Source organism: Microcaecilia unicolor, chromosome 9 (genome assembly GCF_901765095.1).
Source record: "Microcaecilia unicolor chromosome 9, aMicUni1.1, whole genome shotgun sequence".
In the NCBI taxonomy this organism is placed as follows: domain Eukaryota; kingdom Metazoa; phylum Chordata; class Amphibia; order Gymnophiona; family Siphonopidae; genus Microcaecilia; species Microcaecilia unicolor.
This window is the reverse complement of record NC_044039.1, coordinates 146,135,886-146,161,532: the sequence shown is the minus strand read 5'-3', so window position 1 is coordinate 146,161,532 and position 25,647 is coordinate 146,135,886. Positions and strand designations below refer to the sequence as shown.

Below are 25,647 nucleotides of genomic sequence, written 5' to 3'. Positions count from 1 at the left end.
TCAACTCCAAGCGATTGATGGACCACTCCGACTCCTCGGGTGTCCAGAGACCCTGGGCATGCCTTCCCCGGCAATGTGCACCCCAGCCCTTCAGGCTGGCATCTGTTACCACCAGGCACCAATCGGGGAGCGCTAGCGGCATTCCTAGCCACAGCATGCTGAGAGCCACCACTCCATACTAAGCCGGGGCGCAGGGAGCCCCGTGAGTCTGCATTGGTAATCCTGAGATATGGGAGACATCGTTGAAGCAGGGAGCACTGCAGAGGTCTCAGGTGCGCTCTCGCCCATGGCAACCACTTCCAAAGTGGCTGTCATCGACCCCAACAGCTAGACTATGTCCCAAGCTCTCGGGGCGGGGCATCCTCAGGAGCAGACAGACCTGGTTCTGAAGCTTGCACCGCCTTTGCTCGGGTAGGAAAACAAATCCCGAGGCTGTGTCGAACCGGACCCCCAATATTCCTAGAATTGAGAGGGGGTCAGGTGACGTTTGGCTATACTGACGACCCAGCCCAGAGACTGCAGTACTGAGACCACTCTGGCTGTGATATGATGACTCTCCTCTGCAGAGTCTGCTCTGATGAGTCAGTCGTCTAGGTACGAATACCCTCTCGCCTGAGAAAAGGCAGCTACTACCACCCATTACTTGGAAAAGGTTCGGGGAGCTGTGGCGAGGCCAAAAGGCAAGGCCCAAAACTGGAAATGTTTTCCTATCACCGCAAACTGCAGAAACCTCTGGTGCGGGGGCCAAATCGGAATGTGCAAGTAAGCTTCTTTCAGGTCCAGAGACGTGAGAAACTCTCCTGGCTGTACTGCCGCAATGACAGAGCGCAGGGTTTCCATGTGAAAATGCCGCACTCTCAGAGACTTGTCTTCTTTCAAGTCTAAGATGGGCCGAAAGGACCCTCCTTTTCACAGCACCACAAAGTAAATGGAGTAACGGTCAGAGCCAAATTCAGCGGGAGGCACCGGGGACACCGCCCCTATGTGAATCAAGCCTTGCAAGGTCTCCTCTACCGCCGCCCGTTTGGCGGCAGAACAGCATCAGGACTCCACAAACACATCTCTTATCGGGGCATTGAATTCTATTCTGCAGCCATCTCTGATCAGGTCCAAAACCCACTGGTCTGAGGAAATTTTGGCCCACTCTCTGAAGGGGAATTTACCCTTCTGCGCTTGTCCTGCGGCCATCTGTCAGGGGAAAACGCACCTGACGGCAATCCAAGGCCGGGCTCCACTGGAGGGGAAACAGGTAGCAGGGCCGAATGAGACCCCTGCAGAACAGCTCTTTTTAACATAAATGCTTTATGCAGCAGCAAAACAAGCTCAGGGAAGAATGTCTCACCCTGGCCTACCGGTTCCAGTCCAGGGGTAATGGCTCTCATATTAGCCTCCATACAAGGCTCCCCTCCAGGCTCAAATCCCTCCACTTCAGCAGGGGTCGCGCCATGCTGTTCCAAAATGGCGCCCGCTGCCAGCTCCATGGAGCGGGAAGGAACCTCGCTTGCCAAGCTCGGGCCTGCACTGACGTCAGAAAAGCACGATTTACAGAGCCCTGCTGCTGATCTGCGCTTGCCACACCAGGAACAGCGCTTAACAATCTCCACAGCCATCGCCGAAAACGGCGGAAAATACAAAATGGCGGATTCGCGCCAAAATCGACCCGAATGTGGGCCCTCCCCGGAGGAGCTACAAAATGCTCTTACCCTCCTCGGACCGGGTCCACAGAGCTCCAATCCGCTGCACAAACAGAAGAAAACCTCTTTTCTGGAATCGCAGCGCTACAGCGCGATGCAACTTTTTTTTTTTTTTTTTTTTGACGCTGTGAGGAAAGTTATAGGCAACAGCGCAAGAGGCAAATTTTTTCCACTCCGGAGGAACAGTAGCGTGGGAAAGGCAGGGAAAGGGCTAACCTATGTGCCTGCATCCACAGCGTGGGCAAAGACAGAGACAAGGCTAGCCTATGTGTCTACATCCACATCGGGGGTCGGGTAAGGCAGGGAAAGGGCGTACCTATGTGCCTTTAAAGTGGGCACCATAATAACAGAGGGGAGAATTTTGGCAGCACTAAAGAGGAATGGGCAGGTAGTGCATAGTGCAGAGCTGCAAGAATGCCATTTTAGAACCATCCACAGAGCATATTTTTCCACTAGACAAGCATGGCATGCGGGCATAGTAGAGGTGGATGCATGCCCAAAGAGCACAACACGGAGAGCCTCGCTTTACCATGGTCTGTGGCAATGTAGGGACATTCGAGCCTTTTGGACAGCTCTCTCTTGATTTATGTCCTGGGTCCTGCAATATCGGGTAAGCATCTCCTTTGAGCAAGTTCCAGAGTAGTATGGGACCAGGGATCGCGGGAGGAGAAGCTTTTCTTGTGTAAGGCCTGTATCCTAGGGAAAAAGTGCATACTTAACCATTGGGTTTCGGATCGGGCTCCATCCTACTGGTATTGGAGGAATAAACTTCATGAGCTTATGCTATGGGAACTGCGGGATGCTAGATACACACCAAAAAGAAGGCAAAGATTTATAGGAGTTTGGGGGGCCTATCTGAACAAAATATCCCCACGGACACGGAGTCAAGTTCTGAATAAGCTGGGTTGACTGGTGAGAGTGAGTGGAGTGAATGGTATCTGGAGTGAAGTCCCACATGGGGTACATAACACACAGTTTCAACTTTTGATCCCACAATCCGACAGGGCAGAGGGAGGGTTGGATGGGACGGGAGTAAGGGGGTGGGGGCAATAAAGGTGCAAAGGGATTAGTGTTGTTAAGGCGGGTACTGAGCAACTGTCATATATTGCAAAGCATAAAGCACAATTAGCCTTGTTTTGAGTACCTCTTGAAATAGTATGGTTGGAAAATAAGTGTCTGCAGATGACGGACAACTTTAGAGATGCGGGAGACTGTGTTAATAGTTTGGGGGATGTTCAATACAATGTGAGTCTCCTGTTCAGCAGGTTTATGTTATCGGCTAAGTGGGGGTGGCTGTTGTGGCTTCATCTGTTGAATTTCATGCCAGGGCTATGGAATTGTCCCCACTGCAAAAGCCAGGTAGAGTTTATAATGAATGGCTACACAGTGCGCACAGCTGAAGGGGGTGGGGTTAAAAGTTAAATGTTTGATGACTTTCCATAAAGATATATATCTGTTGTACTGTTATTATAAGTGTTACTGTGTGGATCCGCAGTTAATGGGTAAATGTGAAAGCGTATTTCCTGATTGGTTAATAAAAACCGTTGAAACATAAAATAAATCCTAAGTAGGTAATGTTTATCCTACAACTCCTCTATTCTTTTCCCAGTTTGTTGGTTCACTGTAATATTCTTCCTAATAAACCATTCAATTTGTTTAAAAAAAAAAAAAAAAAGTGGGCACCATCAGCCACAACACCCCTGCTACAACTCGCAACAGCACAGGAGCCACCCCAGGCAGATTTTCTGAAGGAGCTGAATAAGCTGCTTCCACCCTGCTGGGGAGACAGAGAATACTGAAGAGGCAGATGGAGCTAGCTGGCCATGAGGCACTATGGTTTTCAGTGCTCTCTATCTCCCCCTGCTGGTTGAAGGACACAACCCACTCGTAAAGGATTCATCTGCTTGATGACAAGGAAGTGGACTATTTGAGTTATATTATTTCTTGTATAAAGGGTGAAGTATTGCCTCTTTTTCCTTGCTATATTCCTGAATTTCCTATTCAAAGATATTCTTTATTTCAAAATGCAATTAAAAAAAAAAGTCATCTGAAATATTGCCCCCAATTACAAGGACCTTTTATTTACGACCTGTTTTCATTCTTACTTGTGATGCTAGTGTTCAAAGATATGAACCTGATCTTGCGCCTTTATTTTTGCAGTATTCAAACTTTATTTCTGGGATATAAAAGATTAGAATATTTCTAGATTTCACAAGAACACAGGAAAGAAGAAAATTATTCCTTACTATACAAACTGAGACATGAAGCTTGAGGCTTTGTTTTTCCATAGATATCCTTGCAAATGTCTTGTTAAATATTTGGGGAAGAATAATTTATGTTATATCCCTGATCAGCTGAGGAGCTTTCTGGACACTAGATGGCTAATATTTAATTAAGATTTCCCGAGTGTTAAGGTCATTTCTTTTTGAAAAATATTTTCCTTGATAATCACTACTCCATCCTCCTAAATTGTTGGGGGGCTAAGACTATTTGCTAGATTTACAGTTAAAGAGAGAGAGAGAAAAAAAAAAAAAAAAAGAGACCCCTTTTGAAAAACAACTCAGAACAACCAACAAAAGAGGGGGAGCGACCACTGAGGTTCCAATTCTGGGGTATTTATTAACAAATCAACACTTTACAAAAAAAAAAAATCCTAAATATGACTCATATTTAGGGTTTTTTTGTATAGTGTTCATTTGTTAATAAATACCCCCGAGTTGGAACTTCAGTGGTTGCTCCCCTTTTAATGTTTGTTCTAGATTTATAGTTGAAATTTCTTTCATCTACTTTGGGGAGGGGGGGATTCTTTGTAATTACTCTTTTTTTTTTATGGAACAAGGCTTGATTGTTTATATTTTGTTTATATTATTAAAAATTCTTAATAAAGTTACTATAATTAACAAAAAATAAAGAGAAACCTTAGCTTTTCATGCTGCTTCCCCCTTTTTACCACAACTAAAAGAACAAGCAACCTATCTGTAGAATTCATTAGTCATCTCCAAATATCTCACCAGCATTCACAACATCAAGAAGGCAAATTCAACACCACAATCCTCCTTTCTAAAAGAAGGCAGATACAAAACTTAGATTGTGAGCCCAGTACGGACAGAGAAAGTACCTGCATATAACATATCAGGTCTTTTACACCATGTCGCGCCAGAAGGTTCGGAACAATTTATAACAGAATAAAAATACAAGTAATAAAGAATGTAAAAATATTATTTTATTTTTTACTACATTTGTACCCCGCGCTTTCCCACTCATAGCAGGTTCAATGTGGCTTACATAGTATATACAAGTACTTATTTATACATGGGGCAATGGAGGGTTAAGTGACTTGCCCAGAGTCACAAGGAGCTGCCTGTGCCTGCGGTGGGAACGGAACCCAGTTCCCCAGGACCAAAGTCCACCACACTAACCACTAGGCCACTCCTCCCACTCCTTCAAACCTACATGAAAGGGAAACAAATCCAACATAAACATAATTTATGCATAACACCTAGTAAAAAGCCAGGAATTAAATAATTTTTGGAATCGCTAATAGTTAGTTTCAGTCCAAATTGCCCACGGCTGGAAGCAAGATACTGGGCTGGATGGACCATTGGTCTGATCCAGTATGAATGATGTTCTTACTGATAGGGGCCATAGCCAATGTAATAATCTTAGTGATAGAAGCCAAAGAAGGTTTAAAGAAAAGAGGAAATCATAGTTTATTTACATGAATAAACCTAGCTGTGGTTCTACAAGGCTGAACGAATATCAAAGTGGAAAGGTATTCTGGACTTTGGCTGTAAAACAGAAAGGTGGTATATCAAATCCATGACCCTTTGACTACAATTGATTCAAGTAGAAAGTGGAGACCACCCTCGGAAGAAAGAAAATGAGAGAACTATCCAGACACCCCTGCTTCTGTAAAACATAGAAAAACGGTCTCTGCAAGAAAGCGCCTGAAGCTCTGAAAACCTTCTGGTTGATGAAACACCAACTTTAACCAAGTCCTCAAGATACACTCAGCCAAGTCAGGTTTTCAGGATACCCACAATGAATTTGCATATTCTACTTCCACTGCATGCAAATCTATTTCATGCACATTTATTGTGGAGATCCTGAAAACATGACTTGTCAAATGTGTTGAAAGACTGAGTTGAGAACCTCTGCATGAGATAGATTTTCATACAATGGAGGAAGTGTATGCAGATCTCTCTCGTACATATTCTCTGTGGATATACTGAAAACCTGACTGGCCAGGTGTGACCCAAAGACTGGGTTGAGAACCCCTGCTTTAGAGTAAGGTCTTTCACAAAAGTCTTTTTCAGGGGCTCAAATGGTTCCCACTACAATGATCTAAGGACCAGATTTAGTTTCCACTCAGAACAAACCAACCAAAAGGAGAGGACACAAACTTGATTACCCCTTTCAAAAAATGAACTACATCCAAGTGGGCCCTAAGAAAGTTCTCCCAACATCCCCTACAGCAAGCCAAGGCTGCAACTTGATCCTTTAACAAACCTAGGGCTAAAACCTTTTGAAGCCCCTCATCAAAGCCACAGATGTACAGAATGAAGACAAGGACCTCTCCACCACAAACTCACCTTCATTCACCACATTCGAGCACAGGCCAAAGAGGTGATCGCTTTCTAGCCTGAAAGAGAGTGGGGCTGCTGCCTTCAGGCTCATTCTCTCCTCTCCCTCCCCTTCCCTACAGTCCTCCTTGCTTGGTTTATGAATCTGCTGCAGCAGCGATTCAAACAAACAGGCAGCCTTGCACATCATCCAGAGCACAAAGGCAGCAGCCCCACCGCAGGGATGCCAGGGAGGGACAGATATGGCTGGCAATGTAAAAAATAAATCTTTGGTATTGTGCACAGGGGAGTCTCCAGGTTTGTAAAAACATATAACATATGTGTTATATGCATGAAAATAATGTATGCTATGGTCTAAAGAAATTTCAGAGAACCTACAAGAAAAAAAAAAAGTAACCGATGCTTGTTTGTCTGGACAGGGTTATGGGAAAATTAGGTTCTTACCTTGGTAATTTTCTTTCCTTTAGTCATAGCAGATGAAGCCATTACATATGGGTTATGTCCATCAACCAGCAGGGGAGATAGAGAGCACTCAAACTTTCACAGTGCCCTCTTGGCCAGCTAGCTCCACTGCCTCTTCAGTATTTGAAGCTTCCAAAGCAGTATGGCAAACCGCAATGGGAATCACAAGAGCTTTCCTCACAGCGAACGATGGCCCATCACAAGGGCATGAACTCATAAAGGAGGGAATGCACATCCTCCTGGAGGGAATAAACTCATCCTCCTTATTGTATAAGTGGAGGGGAACACACGCGTCTCCTGGAGAGAATCAACACATCCTCCAAATAAAAACATGCTGGAGGGAATGAACAAATCCTCCTAAATTTAAACTGAACATGAATCCTGAAGATTGTTTTCCAACTTTCTCCCAAGGAAGGAACTTCAGGAAATTAGAACAGAACCTGAAAAACAGATTCACAGCATACAGACAATCATACAGGGAGGACTCATGGCTTCATCTGCTATGACTAAAGGAAAGAAAATTACCAAGGTAAGAACCTAATTTTCCCTTCCTTGTCATCAAGCAGATGAAGCCATTACGTATGGGATGTAACAAAGCAATCCCTAGATAGGGTGGGAACAAGCCACACCACGCACTAGCACTTGTGCACCAAAACGCGCATCCCTCCTGGCAGCCACATCCAGCCTGTAATGTCGGGCAAAGGAGAGCTTAGAAGCCCATGTTGCTGCACTGCATATCTCTTGAAGAGAGAGTGCTCCAGTTTCAGCCCAAGAGGAAGAAATCGCTCTAGTAGAATGTGCTTTAAAGGCTACAGGCGGAACCCTGCCGGCCAGCAGATAAGCTGAAAAGATAGTTTCTTTGAGCCAGCGGGCAATAGTGGCTTTAGACGCTGGAGACCCTCTGCGAGAACCAGATAGCAAAACAAACAGATGATCAGAATTCCTGAAAGAGTTAGTAACTCGCAGATACTGCGGCAGAGTCCTGCGCACATCCAAAAGGTGCAGCTGCCCAAAAGATTCTGGAAACTCTTCCTCTGAAAAAGAGGGCAAGAAAATAGGCTGGTTTAGGTGAAAAGCTGAAACCACCTTAGGCATAAAGGAAGGCACGGTCCGAACCGTGACTCCGGACTCTGAAAATTGCAGAAATGGGTCTCTACAGGACAGCGCCTGGAGCTCTGACACCAGTCTCGCCGAGGTAATGGCCACCAGAAAAACGGCCTTCAGTGTCAAATCTTTCTCCGATGCTCGCCGAAGCGGCTCAAAAGGAGATGCCTGCAGGGTTTTCAAAACTAGCCCCAGGTTCCAAGCTGGACAGGGTGCTCGCACTGGAGGTCGGAGCCAACGCACCCCTCTAAGAAACCGTGCCACATCTGGGTGAGCAGCCAAAGACACGCCTTCCACCTTACCACGAAGGGAGGCCAACGCTGCCACCTGCACCCGCAGGGAATTATAGGCCAAGCCTTTTTGTTCACCTTCCTGCAAAAAGTCCAGAATCGGCGAGACAGGAGCCCGCATTGGAGCAATGGCTCTGGAAGCACACCAAGACTCAAACAGGCACCAAATCCTGGCATAAGCCACGGAAGTGGACCGCTTGCGGACTTGCAGGAGAGTGGAAATAACTTTATTGGAATAACCTTTATCCCTCAATTGCGCCCTCTCAATAGCCATGCCGTAAGACCAAAGCGGCCGGCGTCCTCCATGGCTACCGGTCCCTGAGTCAACAGGTTCGGTACCAGAGGTAACGGCAGAGGAGCCTCCAGGAGCATCTGTCGGAGGTCTGCATACCAAGGTCTCCTTGGCCAATCCGGGGCGATGAGGACCACTTCTCCTGGGTGCAGCCGAATCCGCAAGAGCAGGCGCCCTATCAAGGGCCATGGGGGAAACACATAAAGTAGACCCGGAGGCCAGGGTTGAGCCAAGGCATCCAACCCCGCCGAGCGAGGATCTCTCCGTCTGCTGAAGAAGCACGGGACTTTGGTATTGGCACTTGTCGCCATTAGATCCATCACGGGCTTGCCCCATCTGGCACAGATCTGCAGGAAAACTTCGTCTGCCAGATTCCATTCTGCTGGATCGATCTGATGCCTGCTCAGATAATCGGCCTGCAATTGCTCTGACCTGCAATATGAGCTGCCGACAGACACTGAAGATGCAGCTCGGCCCAGTGGCAAATCAGTTCGGCCTGCGCGGCTAGTGCTCTGCACCTTGTTCTGCCTTGTCGATTTACATAGGCCACCGTTGTCGTGTTGTCCGACATCACTCTGACAGCCAATCCTTCCAGGGTCACTTGAAAGGCCAGAAGCGCCTGAAACACCGCTTTCAACTCTAGGCGGTTGATGGACCACTCCGACTCCTCGGGTGTCCATAGACCCTGGGCATGCTTCCTTTGCAGTGTGCGCCCCAGCCCTTCAGGCTGGCATCTGTTACCACCAGGCACCAAACAGGGAGCGTCAGCGGCATTCCTCGCCGCAGCATGCTGTCCGAGAGCCACCACTCCATGCTGAGTCGGGCCGCAGGGAGCCAAGTAAGTCTGCATTGGTAATCCTGAGAAATAGGAGACCATCTCCGGAGTAGGGAATACTGTAGAGGTCTCAGGTGCGCTCTCGCCCAGGGTACCACTTCCATCGTGGCAGTCATCGATCCCAGCAGCTGGACAATGTCCCAAGCTCGTGGGCGGGGCATCCTCAGGAGCAGACGGACCTGATTCTGAAGCTTGCACCGCCTTAGCTCGGGTAGGAACACATAGCCCGAGACTGTGTCGAATCTGGCCCCCAAAAACTCTAGAGATTGTGAAGGGGACAGGTGACTTTTGGCCATATTGACGACCCAGCCTAGAGATTGCAGTACTGAGACCACTCTGGCTGTAGCTTGTAAGCTCTCTGTTGCAGAGTCTGCTCTGATGAGCCAGTCGTCTAGGTACGGGTGAACCCTGATACCTTCTCGCCTGAGAAAAGCAGCTACTACCACCATTACCTTCGAAAAGGTTCGGGGAGCTGTGGCGAGGCCAAAAGGCAAGGCCCTGAACTGGAAATGTTTTCCCAACACCGCAAACCTCAGAAACTTCTGGTGCGGGGGCCAAATCGGAATGTGCAAGTAAGCTTCTTTCAGGTCTAGAGACGTGAGAAACTCTCCTGGCTGTACAGCCGCAATGACGGAGCGCAGGGATTCCATGTGGAAATGCCGCACTCTCAGGGACTTGTTCACTTCTTTTAAGTCCAGAATAGGGCGAAAGGACCCACCTTTTCACGGCACCACAAAGTAGATGGAGTATCGGCCGCAGCCTTGCTCGGCGGGAGGCACCAGGGTCACTGCCCCTAACTGAATCAGACCTTGTAAAGTCTCCTCCACCACCGCCCGTTTGACGGCAGAACCGCATCGGGACTCCACAAACACGTCTCTTACTGGGGCGTTGAATTCTATTCTGTATCCATCTCTGATCAGGTCCAGAACCCACTGATCTGAGGAAATCTTGGCCCACTCCTCGACAAAGAGGGAAAGCAGTCCTCCGATGACAGGCATCGAGGAGAGGGCCGGCGCACCATCATTGAGAGGGTTGCCCCTGAACTCCTGGTCTTGAGCCACCGGCTGCGGAACGCTTGTCCGAGTGAAAGGAGTTCCTCTGCTGACCACGGGCATGTGAAGTGAACCCAGCAGAACGCCCCGGGCGGTACCTTCTAGCTTCACGGAAGCGAGGTCTGTACGAGGAGTGGACCGCCTGGCCCTTAGAGGAAGGCCTCTGCCTATCTTCGGGCAAGTGCTGGGGTTTTGGATCACCCAGGCCTTTCACAATTTTCTCCAACTCCTCACCAAATAGGAGAAGTCCTTGAAAAGGCAACTTCACCAACCTTTGCTTAGAGGCCATGTCCGCTGCCCAGTGTCGTAGCCACAGACGACGGCGGCGAGCCGCCACTGCTACTGCCATTTGTTTAGCCGAAGCTCTGACAAGGTCATAAAGGGTATCAGCCAGAAAGGACAAGGCCACCTCCATCCGCGGAGCCACATCCAAGAAGGGCTCCGCTCCATCTCCGGGCTGAGCCACTGCCTGTTGCAGCCAAGCTAAGCAGGCTCTCACAGCATAACAGCTGCAAGCAGACGCCCGAACAGTGAGACCTGCAATTTCAAAGGACCGTTTCAATGCTGTTTCCAGCCTACGGTCTTGAACATCCTTCAGGGCAACACCTCCTTCAACAGGGAGGGTAGTTCTCTTTGTCACTGCAGTGACTAGGGCATCCACTGTAGGCATTTGAAAATGAGCCATATGCCCCTCACGCAGAGGGTATAACTGCCCCATAGCCCTGGAAACTCTCAAAGGTCCCTCGGGGTCAGCCCACTGAGCCGAAACAAGCTCTAGGATGGAGTCATGCAAAGGGAAGGCCCGAGCAGCTTTCTTGGTACTAGCCATCCTGGGATTACCCGAGGAGGCCATGCCACTGTCAGGATCTTCAATCGAGAGGGCCTGCAGGGTATCTGAAATAAGCGCTGGCAGCTCATCACGGTGGAAAATCCTCACTGCGGAGGGATCATCCAGATCCTGTGGTAAATCTGCACCTGACTCTGGTTCCTCAGACCAAGAACGTCTGTCAGAGTTCTCCGAATCCTCACACCCCGACCACAGGGGGGAAAAAGGTGCACCACAATCTGAAGGGGAATTAACCCTTCTGCGCTTATCTTTAGGCCAAGCATCCGGGAAAAAAGCCTCACTGGGCAGTCCCAGGCCAGAATCCATAGGGGGGGCAATCAGAGGAGCCTCAGGCGACCCTTGAGGAAGGGCTCTTTTCATCATGTATGCTTTATGCAGCAAAAGCACAAAATCCAGGGAGAAAATCTCACCCTGGGCACCCAAATCCTGTCCGGTGCTAGCCACTCCTGAAATAACCTTATCTCGAGGTGCCCCACCCGGCTCAGGTCTCTCCGTGTCCACGGAGGCCGCGCCATGTGGTGTAAGCAAAATGGCGCCCGCTGCCAGCTCAGAGCGGGAAGAAACATCGCTCGCCATGCTCGGACCGGCTCCTACGCCAGTACAGCACGATTTACAGAGCCCTGCTGCTGATTTGCGCTTGCCACAAGTGGAACAGCGCTTTACATTGTCCGCAGCCATCGCCAAAAAACAGCGGTAAAATCCAAGATGGCGGTTTCGCGCCAAAATCGCCCCGATCGCGGGCCCACCCCGGAGGAGTTGGAAAACACTCTTACCTCAAAGGATCTAGTGTACAACTACGATCCTGCTGAAAATCAGGTCAAAAACCTCTGTTCCAGCGTCTCTGCGTTTAAAAACGCGACGAGACTTTTTTTTTTTTTTTTTTTTTTAAAGCTGTGAGGAAAGCAGAGGTATTGAAGACTCCGGAGGCTCAGATGAGTGGGAAAGGCAGGGAAAGGGCGAACCTATATGCCTGCATCCACTGTTGGTGGGTAAGGACAGGGAAAGCAAGGCAATATGTCCACATCCACAGAGGTATGGGTAAGGCAGGGAAAGGGCTAACCTATGTGCCTTTAAAGTGAGGCTGCTAAAGCCTCCAACACCCCGGTTAACAACTGGCAAGCCAGGAACCACCTCCCGGCAGATTTTTCTGGAGCTCGAACAAGCTGCAGCCACCCTGCTAGAGGAGATAGAGAATACTGAAGAGGCAGTGGAGCTAGCTGGCCAAGAGGGCACTGTGAAAGTTTGAGTGCTCTCTATCTCCCCTGCTGGTTGATGGACATAACCCATACGTAATGGCTTCATCTGCTTGATGACAAGGAAAAGACCATTACTAAACAATTAGGGTTCCATCCATTCACTGTCAGACAGATGCTCTACAAACAGAAAAAGTGGATGACTGCAGTCTATCTACCCAGGAGTGGTCATCCTTCCAATCACCCAATCCATAAAATAATCTGTGAAGCCACTGAGAACTCCAGAATAGTATCTAACTACGGGTCTCTCTCGCAGAGGGTGATGAGAGGCTCCATGCACCAACCCATAATATCAGGAAAAAAATGAATAGGAATACCATTCATGGAATGACAGTTTGAAGAAATTACAGCTCTCTATAAACATCTCAATGATCCACAAGATATCTGGAATAACGTTCCTTGGACAGATGAGTAAAAAAACAAACCAAAAAAAAAAAAAAAAACCAGAAAAGGGAACTTTTGGGCCACAGTAACAAATGTTTGGTTTGGTGAAAACCAAATGCTGCCTTTCAAAGTAAGAACCTCATGTTGACCATCAGGTACGATGGTGGAGGTTATCATGATGTGAGACTGCTTAGCTGCATAAGGGCCATGATGACATTATGAATTCTACTTTGAACTTGAACACCTCCTTTGCCAGAAAACTTCTATATGTTTCTGGTACCCAGCTAAAGAGGCTCTCTATTCTTGTTTTTGAAATTCTGCACCATTTGCAGAATTCTTGTAGTTCAGAAATGGTCCTCGGGCAAGTCCTCCCCCCACCACGACACCTATGAACATAGTGGAATGTCTAGTCTCAATGGGGAAACAAAACGTTTGCTGGGTCTTACCTTTCTGCTATTTGTTAGGAACAAATTGCGAGCTGAGACTTTCTGCTTGTAGGCCTGAAACAAGAACACAATTTACATTCATAAATCAGATTTAGTAATAAGAAGTGTAACATATATGCCTGGCTTGCAAAATGTCAAACACATGAGAATTATTACAGCATGAAGAGAAATACTAAATCATTCTACAATTAAAGAGAACTTTGTATTGCTTCTTGCCAAAATTAGTACATTTACACATTACAAAAGCCAAATTCGTACAAGACAATCCAGTGTGCAGAACACCACAATGAGAATGTCTCAAGCCAACCAACTGTGCTTGCATCTTTTAGTCTAATTATTCTTGCAGCATAAAAATAAACACTATTCTGTAGCTGAATTTAAATTCTAAGTTTTCTGCAAATAAATTTCAGCTTCTTCAATTAAATTAATATTTATAAGTTTTGCAGTCCTAGACCTCTATAACTCTGCCTGAACGGAGACTACATTCTGTTATCAAGCACTCTAGCTCACTACTGATGCTAATGGACACTAGCTCTCAAAACTTTAATTATATGTACTGAAGGAAGGAAGTATTTAGGCCCACCTTTGGTAGCTCTTTCTTCACAATACTCAGCCAAACTTTTCTCCGTCGTGCATTCAGTTGTTCAATAGTCAGGTGCTTTTTCTTGGACAGGAGCAGAGGAGCATCATTTGAGAACTTGGCAAAGACTTTAGCATGGTGGTGTCGCCGTGGCAAATCTTCTTCAGAGAGATCTTCATCCCGCCGCCTTTTTTTCTTCACTTTTTTCAACTTGGCTGCAGTGACAACAGATGAAAAGGTTTAAGGGCTCCTTGCTATTCTACTTTAAGATGCACCACTCCCCTGGAAACGGCAGTCAGGGGACAGTGAATGAAGGTATACTGCTTCTGCAGCCAATTAAAAGGCAGAAAAACACTCCACTCCACTGTGACTAAGAACTACAACATCTTGAAGCTGGTGCAAAATTTGAGTTACACCAACATCTATTTACTTGAGAGCTACAAGAAACTATGTAGTCCATTTTTTTAAATAGTTTTGAGCTATACAATTAATTATCAAGGCAAGATTCATTTTTTAACTATTTATTACTTACAAAAAAAAAAAGTTAACACTTGTGAAAGCAAAAAGGAAAGAAAAAAAAGATGTAAAGAGGAAAAAGAAAAAACTACATCAAATCCTTCTTAGACCACAAAAGAAGAGGGAAGTAGCAAACAAGAAAAGGAGAACATAAGAATAGCCATACTGGGCCAAACCAATGGTCCATTTAGCCCAGTATCATGTTTCCAACAGCAGCTGGTCACAAGTACCTGGCAGAAGCCCAAATAATAGCAACATTCCATGCTACAAATCCCGAGGCAAGCACTGGCTTCCCCATGTCTATTTCAATAACTGACTATTGACTTTTCAACCAGGAACATGTCCAAACCTTTTTTAAACCCAGTTACACTAACCGTTTTTACCACATCCTATGGCAGAGAGTTCAAGAGCTTAACTATTCTTTGAGTGAAATAATATTTCCTCCTATTTGTTTTAAAAGTATTTCCATATAATTTCATTGAGTGTCCCCTGGTCTTTGTACCTTTTGAAAAACTGAAAAAAATCAATTCATTTCTACCTGTTCTACAGCACTCCAGGTTTTATACACCTCAATCATATCCCCCCCCCCCCCCCCCCCCTCAGACATGTCTTTTCCAAGCTAAAGAGCACTAACCTCTTTAGACTTTCCTCATGAGAGGTGTTCCATACCCTTTATCATTTTGGTCGCTCTTCTTTGAACCTTTTCTTATTCTGCTACCTTTTTTGAGATAAGGTGACCAGAATTTAATACTCGAGGTGAGGGTCCACCATGGAATAATACAGAGGCATTATAGTATTCTTGGTCTTATTTACCATCCCTTTCCTAATAATTCCACCATCTTGTTTGCTTTTTTGTCTGCTGCCACCGCACACTGGGCAGATTTTAGCGTGTTGTCTACAATGACACCTAGATCTTTTTCTTGGGTGCTGACTCCTAAGGAGGACCGTAGCATCAGGTAACTATGATTCTGATTACTCTTTCCAATGACCATCACTTTGTATTTGTCCACATTAAAATTTCATCTGCCATTTGTATGCTCAGTCTTCCAATTTCCTAAGATCTTCCTGCAATTTTTCACTGTTCGCATGTGTTTTAACAGCTTTGAATAGTTTTGTGTCATCTGCAAATTTACACCTCACTTTTTGTTCCCATTTCCAGATTATTTATAAATATGTTAAATAGCACCGGTCCAAGTACAGATCCCTGCAGAACTCCACTATTCGCCCTCCTCCATTGAGAAAAATGGCCAATTAATCTTACCCTGTTTTCTGTCCAATAACCAATCCTATATAATAATTCTCACCACCAACGTTCTAATGTGTCTGCCTGTGTCCTGGCTCCTTCAGAGTTGCTGAGCTAGACTCCATAGCCAGGCTGACGTCACTCACAGCTGATTACCAGGCAGGGGAGGAGTAGGGAAACACGCGGAGCAAGTGGCAGGGAGCGGCACATCAAACAACGATCCTCCTCTCCCCTGCCACCCCTCTAGCCACTCATGTCCTGCAACCCTCCGCTCCCCTGCCACCACCCACGTCCAGCGACCCTACCCTCCCCCTGCCCCCCCCCTCCAGCCACCCATGTCCAACGACCCTGCTCTCTCACCTGCCCCTCCTTCATCCACCTAGGTTGTGTAACCAATTCTTCGGGGCAGGCAGGAAAGATCCCTGGTCCTGCCTACCCACTGCTGGTTTGGTGCTGACGCTCCCCCACTGCCGGATCGCAGTTCAAAATGGCCACCGATACTTACAAGGGCGGCCTCCAAGACTTCAGCAGAAGTCTTGCGAGTCCGCCATTGGATGTCTCGGTGGCCATTTTGAACAGCGATCTGGCAGCGGGGGAGTGCCAGCGCCAGCAGTGGGCAGGCAGGACCAGGGATCTTTCCTACCTGCCCTGAAGAATTGGTTACACAACCTGGGTGGATGAAGGAGGGGCAGGTGAGAGAGCAGGGTCGTTGGACATGGGAGGCTGGAGGGGGGGGGGGCAGGGGGAGAGTAGGGTCGCTGGACATGGGTGTCTGCAGGTGGGGCAGAGGAGAGGAGGGTCGTTGTTTGATGCGCCGCTCCCTGCCACTTGCTCCGCGTGTTTCCCTACTCCTCCCCCTGTCTTGGAATCAGCTGTGAGTGACGTCAGCCTGGCTATGGAGGGGAGGCAGGGGAGAGGAGGGTCACTGGACATGGGTGGCTGGAGGGAGGGGGTGAGGGGGGTCTCAAACCATAAAGGGAGGGGGGAGGGGGCACACACTCACTCTCTCTCACATACACTCTCTCTGACACACTCCATCACACTCTCCATCTCTCACACACTCTCTCTCAAACTTACACTCCGAGGAAAACCTTGACAGCACCCGTTTCATTTCTGACAGAAACGGGCCTTTTTTTACTAATTCTTAATAACAGAACATTACCTCCTATCCCATGAGAAACTTTGTCAAAGCTTTCTGAAAATCGATACACTACAACCGGCTCACCTTTATGTTTATTCATGCCTTCAAAGAAATGAAGCAAAGGAGAGGAAGTGACATCATTCCCTGATATGGCTGCCTGAGCCACGAGCTCCGACTAGCCCCGCGCAATCAGGGCACCCACTGAGACGTGATCACGCAAGCTCGACTTATAAACGCCTGAAAATAGTGCTTAAAGCCAGGGATAAGCGATCAATGTCGACTTCAAGAGCCACCCCGGTAGATTTACAATCCTTCGCATATGGGCCCAGCCGCGAGTATGAGTGCACCAGCCCCCGAGCTACACCCGCCTGACTCTCGAGGAGACAGTCCCCCGCTACTCTCCCCACCGCTATTCGCAACTGGAGAGGGACATAATCCAGAGGAAACTCGCATGCAAGAGATTCGCGGGTGGCTACAAGAAATAAAAACAGACATCGCTGCAATGGGGGCGGAGCTCCGAGGAGAAATAGGCGCGCTGGGCATAAGGGTAGCGGAGACAGAAGACCGAGTGGATGAGCACACAGAACTAATCCAAGCTTTAGATACCCAGATACGGGAGACCAGGCAGGAAACCCAGCAGATCTGGGATAAAGTAGAAGATCTTAAAAACCGGAGTCTCCCGGACACGTCGCAGTATGGGGATTGTGAAGCGACAGTACAAAAAATTGCTATCAACCTGCTTAATGAGCTTCAGATAACTAAAGATCCAGTGACAATCCAACTGGTGCGGGCGCACAGAGCCTTAGGTAATATTACATCAAATCGTCCAAAGGATATCATCGCTTGCTTTAGCGATTACAAACTCAAAGAGCAGGTCATGCAGGCCTCGCGCTCCACGCCTGGATTTCATTGGGACTCTTATTGAATGCTACCAGGACCTGGCTGCAGCTACACTGAAAAGAAGAGCAGATCTTAGACCCTTCACAAAGTTCCTGACAGATAAAGGCATAAAATACCGTTGTGGCCATCCATTCGTGCTGCGATTCTACAAAGAAGGGGAGCAGTACCAAATACTAGATATCGCAGAAGCAGCGGACATCTTTCCAGAAGAAGGACCACTTGGGGAAGCCAATGTATCAAAGAAGCGGCCTTCAGCGATAGGAGATAAACCACGTTGGCAAAGAGTTACCGCGGGAAAGGGCAGATTGCAGCGCCAGCACTCCGACACACAGATAAAAAGATTGGATGATAGAACCAGGAAATAAAGAGGGAGAAGCTGAGGCGCCAGACATCGGATGCAAGCCGCAATGTGGTGACTGTAATGCTGAATCTTAGAGTATAGATCTTGTTCTATGCATGAAAATTAATATTTGAAGGGGGCAATTATCTGATAAGAAATTAGTAATGTATTATATTATGATGTGGGGACCCAGCTATTAAGAGACAATACATAGAGGGTGTGGGTCACTTTCCTTTCTGACATCCTTATGATTTTGGTATGGGGATGTCCCAAGGTGGGGAGGGTGGGTAAGGGTGTTACTAGCAGGGGGAGATCAAGTCAGATTAGACATCAAGTGAAAACTGGGGCGAGGGAAGTACAAGAGGGGAAACCACAGAGGATTGGACAAGGGAGAGGGTCAGGGGGAATAGTCCCAAAGACCAGATGAGTAATGTAAAATGTATGACCCTTAATGTAAAGGGCCTTAATTCCCCATGCAAACGACAACTTATGTTTAAAGAGATGCAAAGCTTAAAAGCAGACATAACATTTATACAAGAGACACATTTACTCCAGACGGCTGAACGGTTGTGTCAAACTATGAAGGCGCTACAAGTGTTTTGTGCATCTAATAGAAAAGAAAAAGAATGGTGTCATGATAATGTTATCAGAAAAGTATCCCTGGCAGGTTAAGCAAGTGGTGAGGGATAAAAGAGGCAGATATTTGTTGCTGATAGTAAAAGTGGAGGGAGAAATATTAACACTGTTGAACATATAGGCACCTAATGACCAACAGGGGGTATTCTATTTGGACCTCTCAGCGCTCCTCTCCAAGCATGCTATAGGAACCCTTTTAATTGGCGGCGATTTTAACCTTATGCCACATCCAACATTAGACAATACCACGCAAGGGGTTCGATACTCAGAATCTAATCGGTCCCAACTATATAAGTCTTTGCGGCAATGGCAATTAATAGATATGTGGAGACACAGAAATCCCCAGACTAGAGGCTATACGTTCTACTCGGCAGTGCATAACTCCCACTCCCGCATAGATTTCTGGATGGGCCCACCGACCTTAATAACAAATGTCATAGACATTCAGATATGCCCGAGGTCATGGTCGGATCATGCGCCAATTGTGTTAGAGCTGAAATTGAGGGTATTGAGCCCTGAGGCAAAGCAATGGCGCTTCAATGACAAATTGTTAGCAGACCCGGTCATAGCCGCTAGCTTAGAAGCAGATATTAAAGAATACATTGCTCTCAATGATAATGGAGAAGTGACCTCAGGAATCCTCTGGGAAGGATGTAAGGCAGTGATTAGGGGGAAAGTCATAGCTCTGCAGGTACATCTTGAAAGGCAGAAACGAGCAAGGACCCAGCAAATACATACAGAGCTGACAACCCTTAATATACAGGCTACCCGGCAAAAAGGTATGGAGGACATACACCACCGCATGTATGCATTAAGGAAGGAACTCAGGAAAATCCAAATGGCAGAGGTAGCAGAGCAACTCCAAAGGGTGAGACAGGCCCATTTTGAGTATGGGAATAAGACCTCCCGGTTATTAGCATTTAAGCTAAAAAAAATGGTCCACCAACACATATATCACATCTACTCAAGATAGGGAGGGGAATATGTGTACTACGCGAGAGGATATTAAGGCAGTCTTCTCCAAATACTATTCGGCTTTATATCAAGCTGAAGGGACCTTAGATTCACAGGAGTCCTGGAGCTACCTTACGCAAGCTAGGCTTCCTAAAATATCATCAGTAGAGCAAATGATACATACCCTGTAGCAGGTGTTCTCCGAGGACAGCAGGCTGATTGTTCTCACGACTGGGTTGACGTCCACGGCAGCCCCCACCAACCGGAAGAAAACTTAGCGGGCGGTCCCACACGCAGGGCACGCCCTCCGCGCATGCGCGGCCGTCTTCCCACCCGTGCGCGACCGTTCCCACTCAGTTGAATGACAAGCAAAGGAATGAGTAAAACGCAACTCCAAAGGGGAGGAGGGAGGGTATGTGAGAACAATCAGCCTGCTGTCCTCGGAGAACACCTGCTACAGGTATGTATCATTCGCTTTCTCCGAGGACAAGCAGGCTGCTTGTTCTCATGACTGGGGTATCCCTAGCTCTCAGGCTCACTCAAAACAAGAACCCAGGTCAATTGAACCTCACAACGGCGAAGGCATAACAGAAATTGACCTACGAAGAAAAACTAACAGAGAGCAGCCTGAACAGAATAAAATCGGGTCCTGGAGGGTGGAGTTGGATTCAAACCCCAAACAGATTCTGCAGCACCGACTGCCCGAACCGACTGTCGCGTCGGGTATCCTGCTGAAGGCAGTAATGTGATGTGAATGTGTGGACAGATGACCACATCGCAGCCTTGCAAATCTCTTCAATAGTGGCAGACTTCAAGTGGGCCACTGACGCTGCCTTGGCTCTAACACTATGAGCCATGACATGACCCTCAAGAGCCAGCCCAGCCTGGGTGTAAGTGAAGGAAATGCAATCTGCTAGCCAATTGGAGATGGTGCGTTTCCCGACAGCGACGCCCTTCCTATTGGGGTCAAAAGAAATAAACAATTGGGCGGACTGTCTGTGGGGCTGTGTCCGCTCCAGATAGAAGGCGAACGCTCGCTTGCAGTCCAATGTGTGCAATTGACGTTCAGCAGGGCGGGTATGCGGTCTGGGAAAGAATGTTGGCAAGACAATTGACTGGTTAAGATGGAACTCCGACACCACCTTTGGCAGGAACTTAGGGTGAGTGCGGAGTACTACTCTGTTATGATGAAATTTGGTATAAGGAGCAAGAGCTACTAGGGCTTGAAGCTCACTGACTCTACGAGCTGAAGTAACTGCCACCAAGAAAATGACCTTCCAGGTCAAGTACTTCAGATGGCATGAATTCAGTGACTCAAAAGGAGGTTTCATCAGCTGGGTAAGGACGACGTTGAGATCCCATGACACTGCAGGAGGCTTGACAGGGGGCCTTGACAAAAGCAAGCCTCTCATGAATCGAACGACTAAAGGCTCTCCATAGATGGCTTTACCTTCTACACGATAATGGTAAGCACTAATCGCACTAAGGTGATTCCTTACTGAGTTGATCTTGAGACCAGACTCTGATAAGTGCAGAAGATATTCAAGCAGGTTCTGTGCAGGGCAAGAACGAGGTTCTAGGGCCTTGCTCTCACACCAGACGACAAACCTCCTCCACTTGAAAAAGTAACTCTTTTTAGTGGAATCCTTTCTAGAAGCAAGCAAAGACACAGGAGACACCCTCAGACAAACCCAACGAAGCAAAATCTATGCCCTCAACATCAGTCGGAAAACACTCCAATCTCCACAGTTCTTCGGAAGACAACACCAGAAGTAGAGGGAACCAAATCTGACGGGGCCAAAACGGCGCTATCAGAATCATGGTGGCGTGGTCTTGCTTGAGCTTCAGCAAGGTATTCCCCACCAAAGGTATGGGAGGATAAGCATACAGGAGGCCATTCCCCCAATGAAGGAGAAAGGCATCAGACGCCAGTCTGCCGTGCGCCTGTAGTCTGGAACAGAACAGAGGCAGCTTGTGGTTGGTCTGAGAGGCGAAAAGGTCCACCGAGGGGGTGCCCCACTCTCGGAAGATCTTGCGTACCACTCTGGAATGGAGCGACCACTCATGCGGTTGCATGACTCTGCTCAGCCTGTCAGCCAGACTGTTGTTTACGCCTGCCAGGTATGTGGCCTGGAGAAGCATGCCGAACTGGCAAGCCTAACGCCACATCCTGATGGCTTCCTGACACAGGGGGCGAAATCCGGTGCCCCCCTGCTTGTTGATATAATACATAGCAACCTGATTGTCTGTCCGAATTTGGATGATTTGGTAGGACAGCCGATCCCTGAAGGCCTTCAGTGCGTTCCAGACCGCTCGGAGCTCCAGGAGGTTGATCTGAAGATCTTGTTCCTGGAGGGACCACACCCTTTGGGTGTGGAGCCCATCGACATGAGCTCCCCACTCCAGGCGAGAGGCATCCGTTGTCAGCACCTTCGTGGGCTGCGGAATTTGGAATGGACGTCCCAGGGTCAGATTGGTCCAAATCGTCCACCAGTGCAGCGAATTGCGGCAACCGACGGACAGGCGGATGACATCCTCCTCTAGATTCCCGGTGGCATGGCACCACTGGGAAGCTAGGGTCCATTGAGCAGATCTCATGTGAAGACGAGCCATGGGAGTCACATGGACCGTAGAGGCCATATGGCCCAGGAGTCTCAACATCTGCCAAGCTGTGATCTGCTGAGACGCTCTGGTCTGGGAAGCGAGAGACAGAAGATTCTGAGCTCTCGCTTCGGGAAGATAGGCCTGAGCCGTCTGAGAATTCAGCAGAGCTCCTATGAATTCCAGAGATTGGACTGGTTGGAGATGGGACTTCGGGTAATTTATCACAAACCCCAGCAGCTCCAGAAGGTGAATAGTGCACTGCATGGACCGAAGAGCTCCTGCCTCTGAGGTGCTCTTCACCAGCCAATCGTCGAGATACGGGAACACGTGCACCCCCAGCTTGCGTAGATACGCTGCAACCACCACGAGACACTTCGTGAACATCCATGGTGCAGAGGCGAGCCCAAAGGGCAGCACACAATACTGAAAGTGCCGTGTCCCCAGACGGAATCGGAGATACTGTCTGTGAGCTGGCAGTATCGGGATGTGAGTGTAAGCGTCCTTTAAATCCAGGGAACATAGCCAATCATCTTTCTGAATCATGGGTAGAAGGGTGCTCAAGGAAAGCATCTTGAACTTTTCTCGGACCAGATATTTGTTCAGGCCTCTCAGGTCTAGGATGGGGCGCATCCCCCCTGTTTTCTTTTCCACAAGGAAGTACCTGGAATCCCTGCCCTTCCTGCCCGGGTGGCACGGGCTCGACCGCACTGGCGCTGAGAAGGGCGGAGAGTTCCTCTGCAAGTACCTGCTTGTGATGGGAGCTGAAGGATTGGGCTCCCGGTGGGCAATTTGGCGGAGTGGAGACCAAATTCAGGGTGTATCTGCACCGCACTATTTGGAGAACCCACTGGTCGGAGGTTATCAGAGGCCACCTTTGGTGAAAAACTTTCAACCTCCCCCCTCGACTGGCAGGTCGTCCGGTACGGATACTTTGATGGTGGCTATGTTCCCATGGATCCAGTCAAAAGCCCGTCCCCCGGCTTTTGCTGTGGAGGCGCAGGGGGCTGCTTAGGCGCACTTTGTTGACGGGAACAAGCGCGCTGGGACTGTCCCTGTGCCTGAGGAGGCCTTCGGGCCGGCTGGGTGTACCTGCGCTTGCTGCAGGCGTACAGTGCAGCCTGCCGGGCCCGGGACAAACGTCCACCTGCAGAGGTGGATGCTGAAGGTGCCCGGTGGGAGAGCTTGTCGAGAGCGGTTTCCCGCTAGTGTAGTTGGTCCACCAACTGCTCGACCTTCTCGCCGAAAATGTTATCCCCCCCCGGCAAGGGACATCCGCCAGTCGCTGCTGGGTGTGGTTGTCCAGGTCAGAGGCACGCAGCCATGAGAGTCTGCGCATCACTATACCTTGGGCCGCAGCTCGAGATGCCACATCACAGGTGTCATAGATACCCCTGGACAGGAACTTTCTGCACGCCTTCAGCTGCCTGACCACCTCCTGAAAAGGCCTGGACAGCTCCGGGGGGAGCTTGTCGACCAGGTCCGCCAGTTGCCTCACATTGTTCCGCATGTGAATGCTCGTGTAGAGCTGGTATGATTGGATGCGGGTCACGAGCATGGAAGATTGGTAGGCCTTCCTCCCAAACGAGTCCAGAGTGCGAGACTCCCACCCAGGGGGTGCCGAGGCGGTATCCCTCGAACTCCGTGCTCTCTTGAGAGCAGAGTCCACGACCGCCGAGTCATGAGGCAATTGAGGCCGCATCAACTCTGGGTCTGAGTGGATCCTGTATTGGGACTCCGCTTTCTTGGGGATGGTGGGATTAGATAGTGGCTTCAGCCAGTTCCGAAGCAGTGTCTCCTTAAGGACATTGTGCAACGGCACCGTGGAAGACTCTCTAGGTGGTGATGGATAGTCGAGGACTTCGAGCATCTCTGCCCTCGGCTCATCCACAGTAACCACGGGAAAGGGAATGTAGATAGACATATCCCTGACAAAAGAGGCAAAGGAGAGGCTCTCAGGAGGCAAGAGTTTCCTCTCCGGTGAAGGTGTAGGGTCAGAGGGAAGGCCCACAGACTCCTCTGAGGAGAAATATCAGGGGTCCTCCTCCTCCCCCCACGAGGCCTCCTCCTCGGTGTCGGACATGAGCTCTCTCAGCTCAGACCTCAACCGGGCCCGTCTCGGCTGCGAGGAACCACGTCCTCGATGATGGCGCTGAGCGGTGGACTCCCGCGCCAGCGGGGACGAAGCTTCCCCCATCGACGTCAACGGGGACTCCACCTGCGTGGCGGTCAACACGGTGCCACAAGCGGCGTCGGAGGCCTCGGCATCGGGCCAGAGCACAATGGCGCCGGGGGCGCAAGCACCCCCCGGTGCCAGCAGAGCCTGGCACATCAGCCCTTCCAGGATTCCGGGAAGGATGGCTTGGAGGCACTCGTCAAGGCCCGCTGTCGGGAAAGGCAGGGGGGCCGGTGTGGGGGCCAGTGCCGGAAGCTGCTCTGGTCCAGGAGACGATACCGAGGTACCCGCGGACTGACGCAGCGACACCTCTTCAACCGAGGGGGAACGCTCCTCCCGGCACTGACGCGTCCTGGGCGTCGAGTCGTCCCTCGAAGTACCGGAGCTGGCAGTCCCGTGCGCCGTGGGCGACCGATGACGGTGCTTCTTTGCTTTCTTTTGACGCCCGTCATTGGCGCTCGGCGGAAGAGACGAGGAGGAGGAGGAGGTGGAACCCCCCCCCCCCCCCCCCCCCGAGGAATCAAATCAGACAGGGTTCGGTCCCGATGGCCCTGGGCAGAGGGAGTGGCCGGGGCAGACTGCCCGCGCGGCCGCTCACCCCCCGCCGTCACCGGCAGGCCAAAGGTACCTGTACTCCTGGGGTCGGTGCCAGAGTCGGCGCCGATTTCGTCGACATCGGTACCGGTACCAAATACCCGGCCGTCGACACCGATGCCGTAGAGGTCGACGTCGAAGGGCCGGCGCAAGTTCCAAAAAGACGGTCCCGTGGAACTTGCCTCGCCACTTGTGTCCGCTTCCTTAAGCCGAGACACAAGGTGCACGTCTTGGAATTATGCTCCGGGCCGAGGCACTGGAGACACCAAGCGTGAGTATCGGTTTGCGAGATCTGCCGGCCGCACAGACCACACTTTTTGAATCCGCTCAGGACTTTCGAGGACATCGACGGAAAAATTGCGTCGGCGAGGTCAAAATTGTCAAGGGTGGCGGTGAAAAGCACACCTGAAAAAGAAACGACCGCGCAGCTACAAGGCCGCGACAAAGCGCCCTCGCGGCTAAGAACGACGAGGACGATTCCTTTTTTTTCGAAGAAAAAACACGCGTACGCGAAACAAAGAAAAACCGCAGCTAGGCCGCAATCCGGTTTCCAGGGCTGACAAAGAAAGAGACGGGTAACACATCTCTCTCCAGCGCGGAATAGAAAAAAACTGAGCGGGAACGGTCGCGCACGGGCGGGAAGACGGCCGCGCATGTGCAGTGGGCGTGCCTTGCGTGCGGGACCGCCCGCGATGTTTTCTTCCGGTTGGTGGGGGCTGCCGTG

The 25,647-nt window shown here is 49.4% G+C and overlaps 1 protein-coding gene across 1 annotated transcript in view; it reads right to left on the bottom strand.

Moving 5' to 3' along the window:
* Window positions 1–25,647, bottom strand: part of INO80 (INO80 complex ATPase subunit) — a 462,811-nt gene that overhangs the window by 309,292 nt on the left and 127,872 nt on the right. The window contains exons 7-8 of the mRNA XM_030213886.1: window positions 13,826–14,037; window positions 13,243–13,296 (exon numbers count right to left, since the gene is read on the bottom strand). Of these exons, the coding sequence (XP_030069746.1) occupies window positions 13,243–13,296; window positions 13,826–14,037 (266 nt within the window). The remainder of the gene's footprint in view (window positions 1–13,242; window positions 13,297–13,825; window positions 14,038–25,647) is intronic.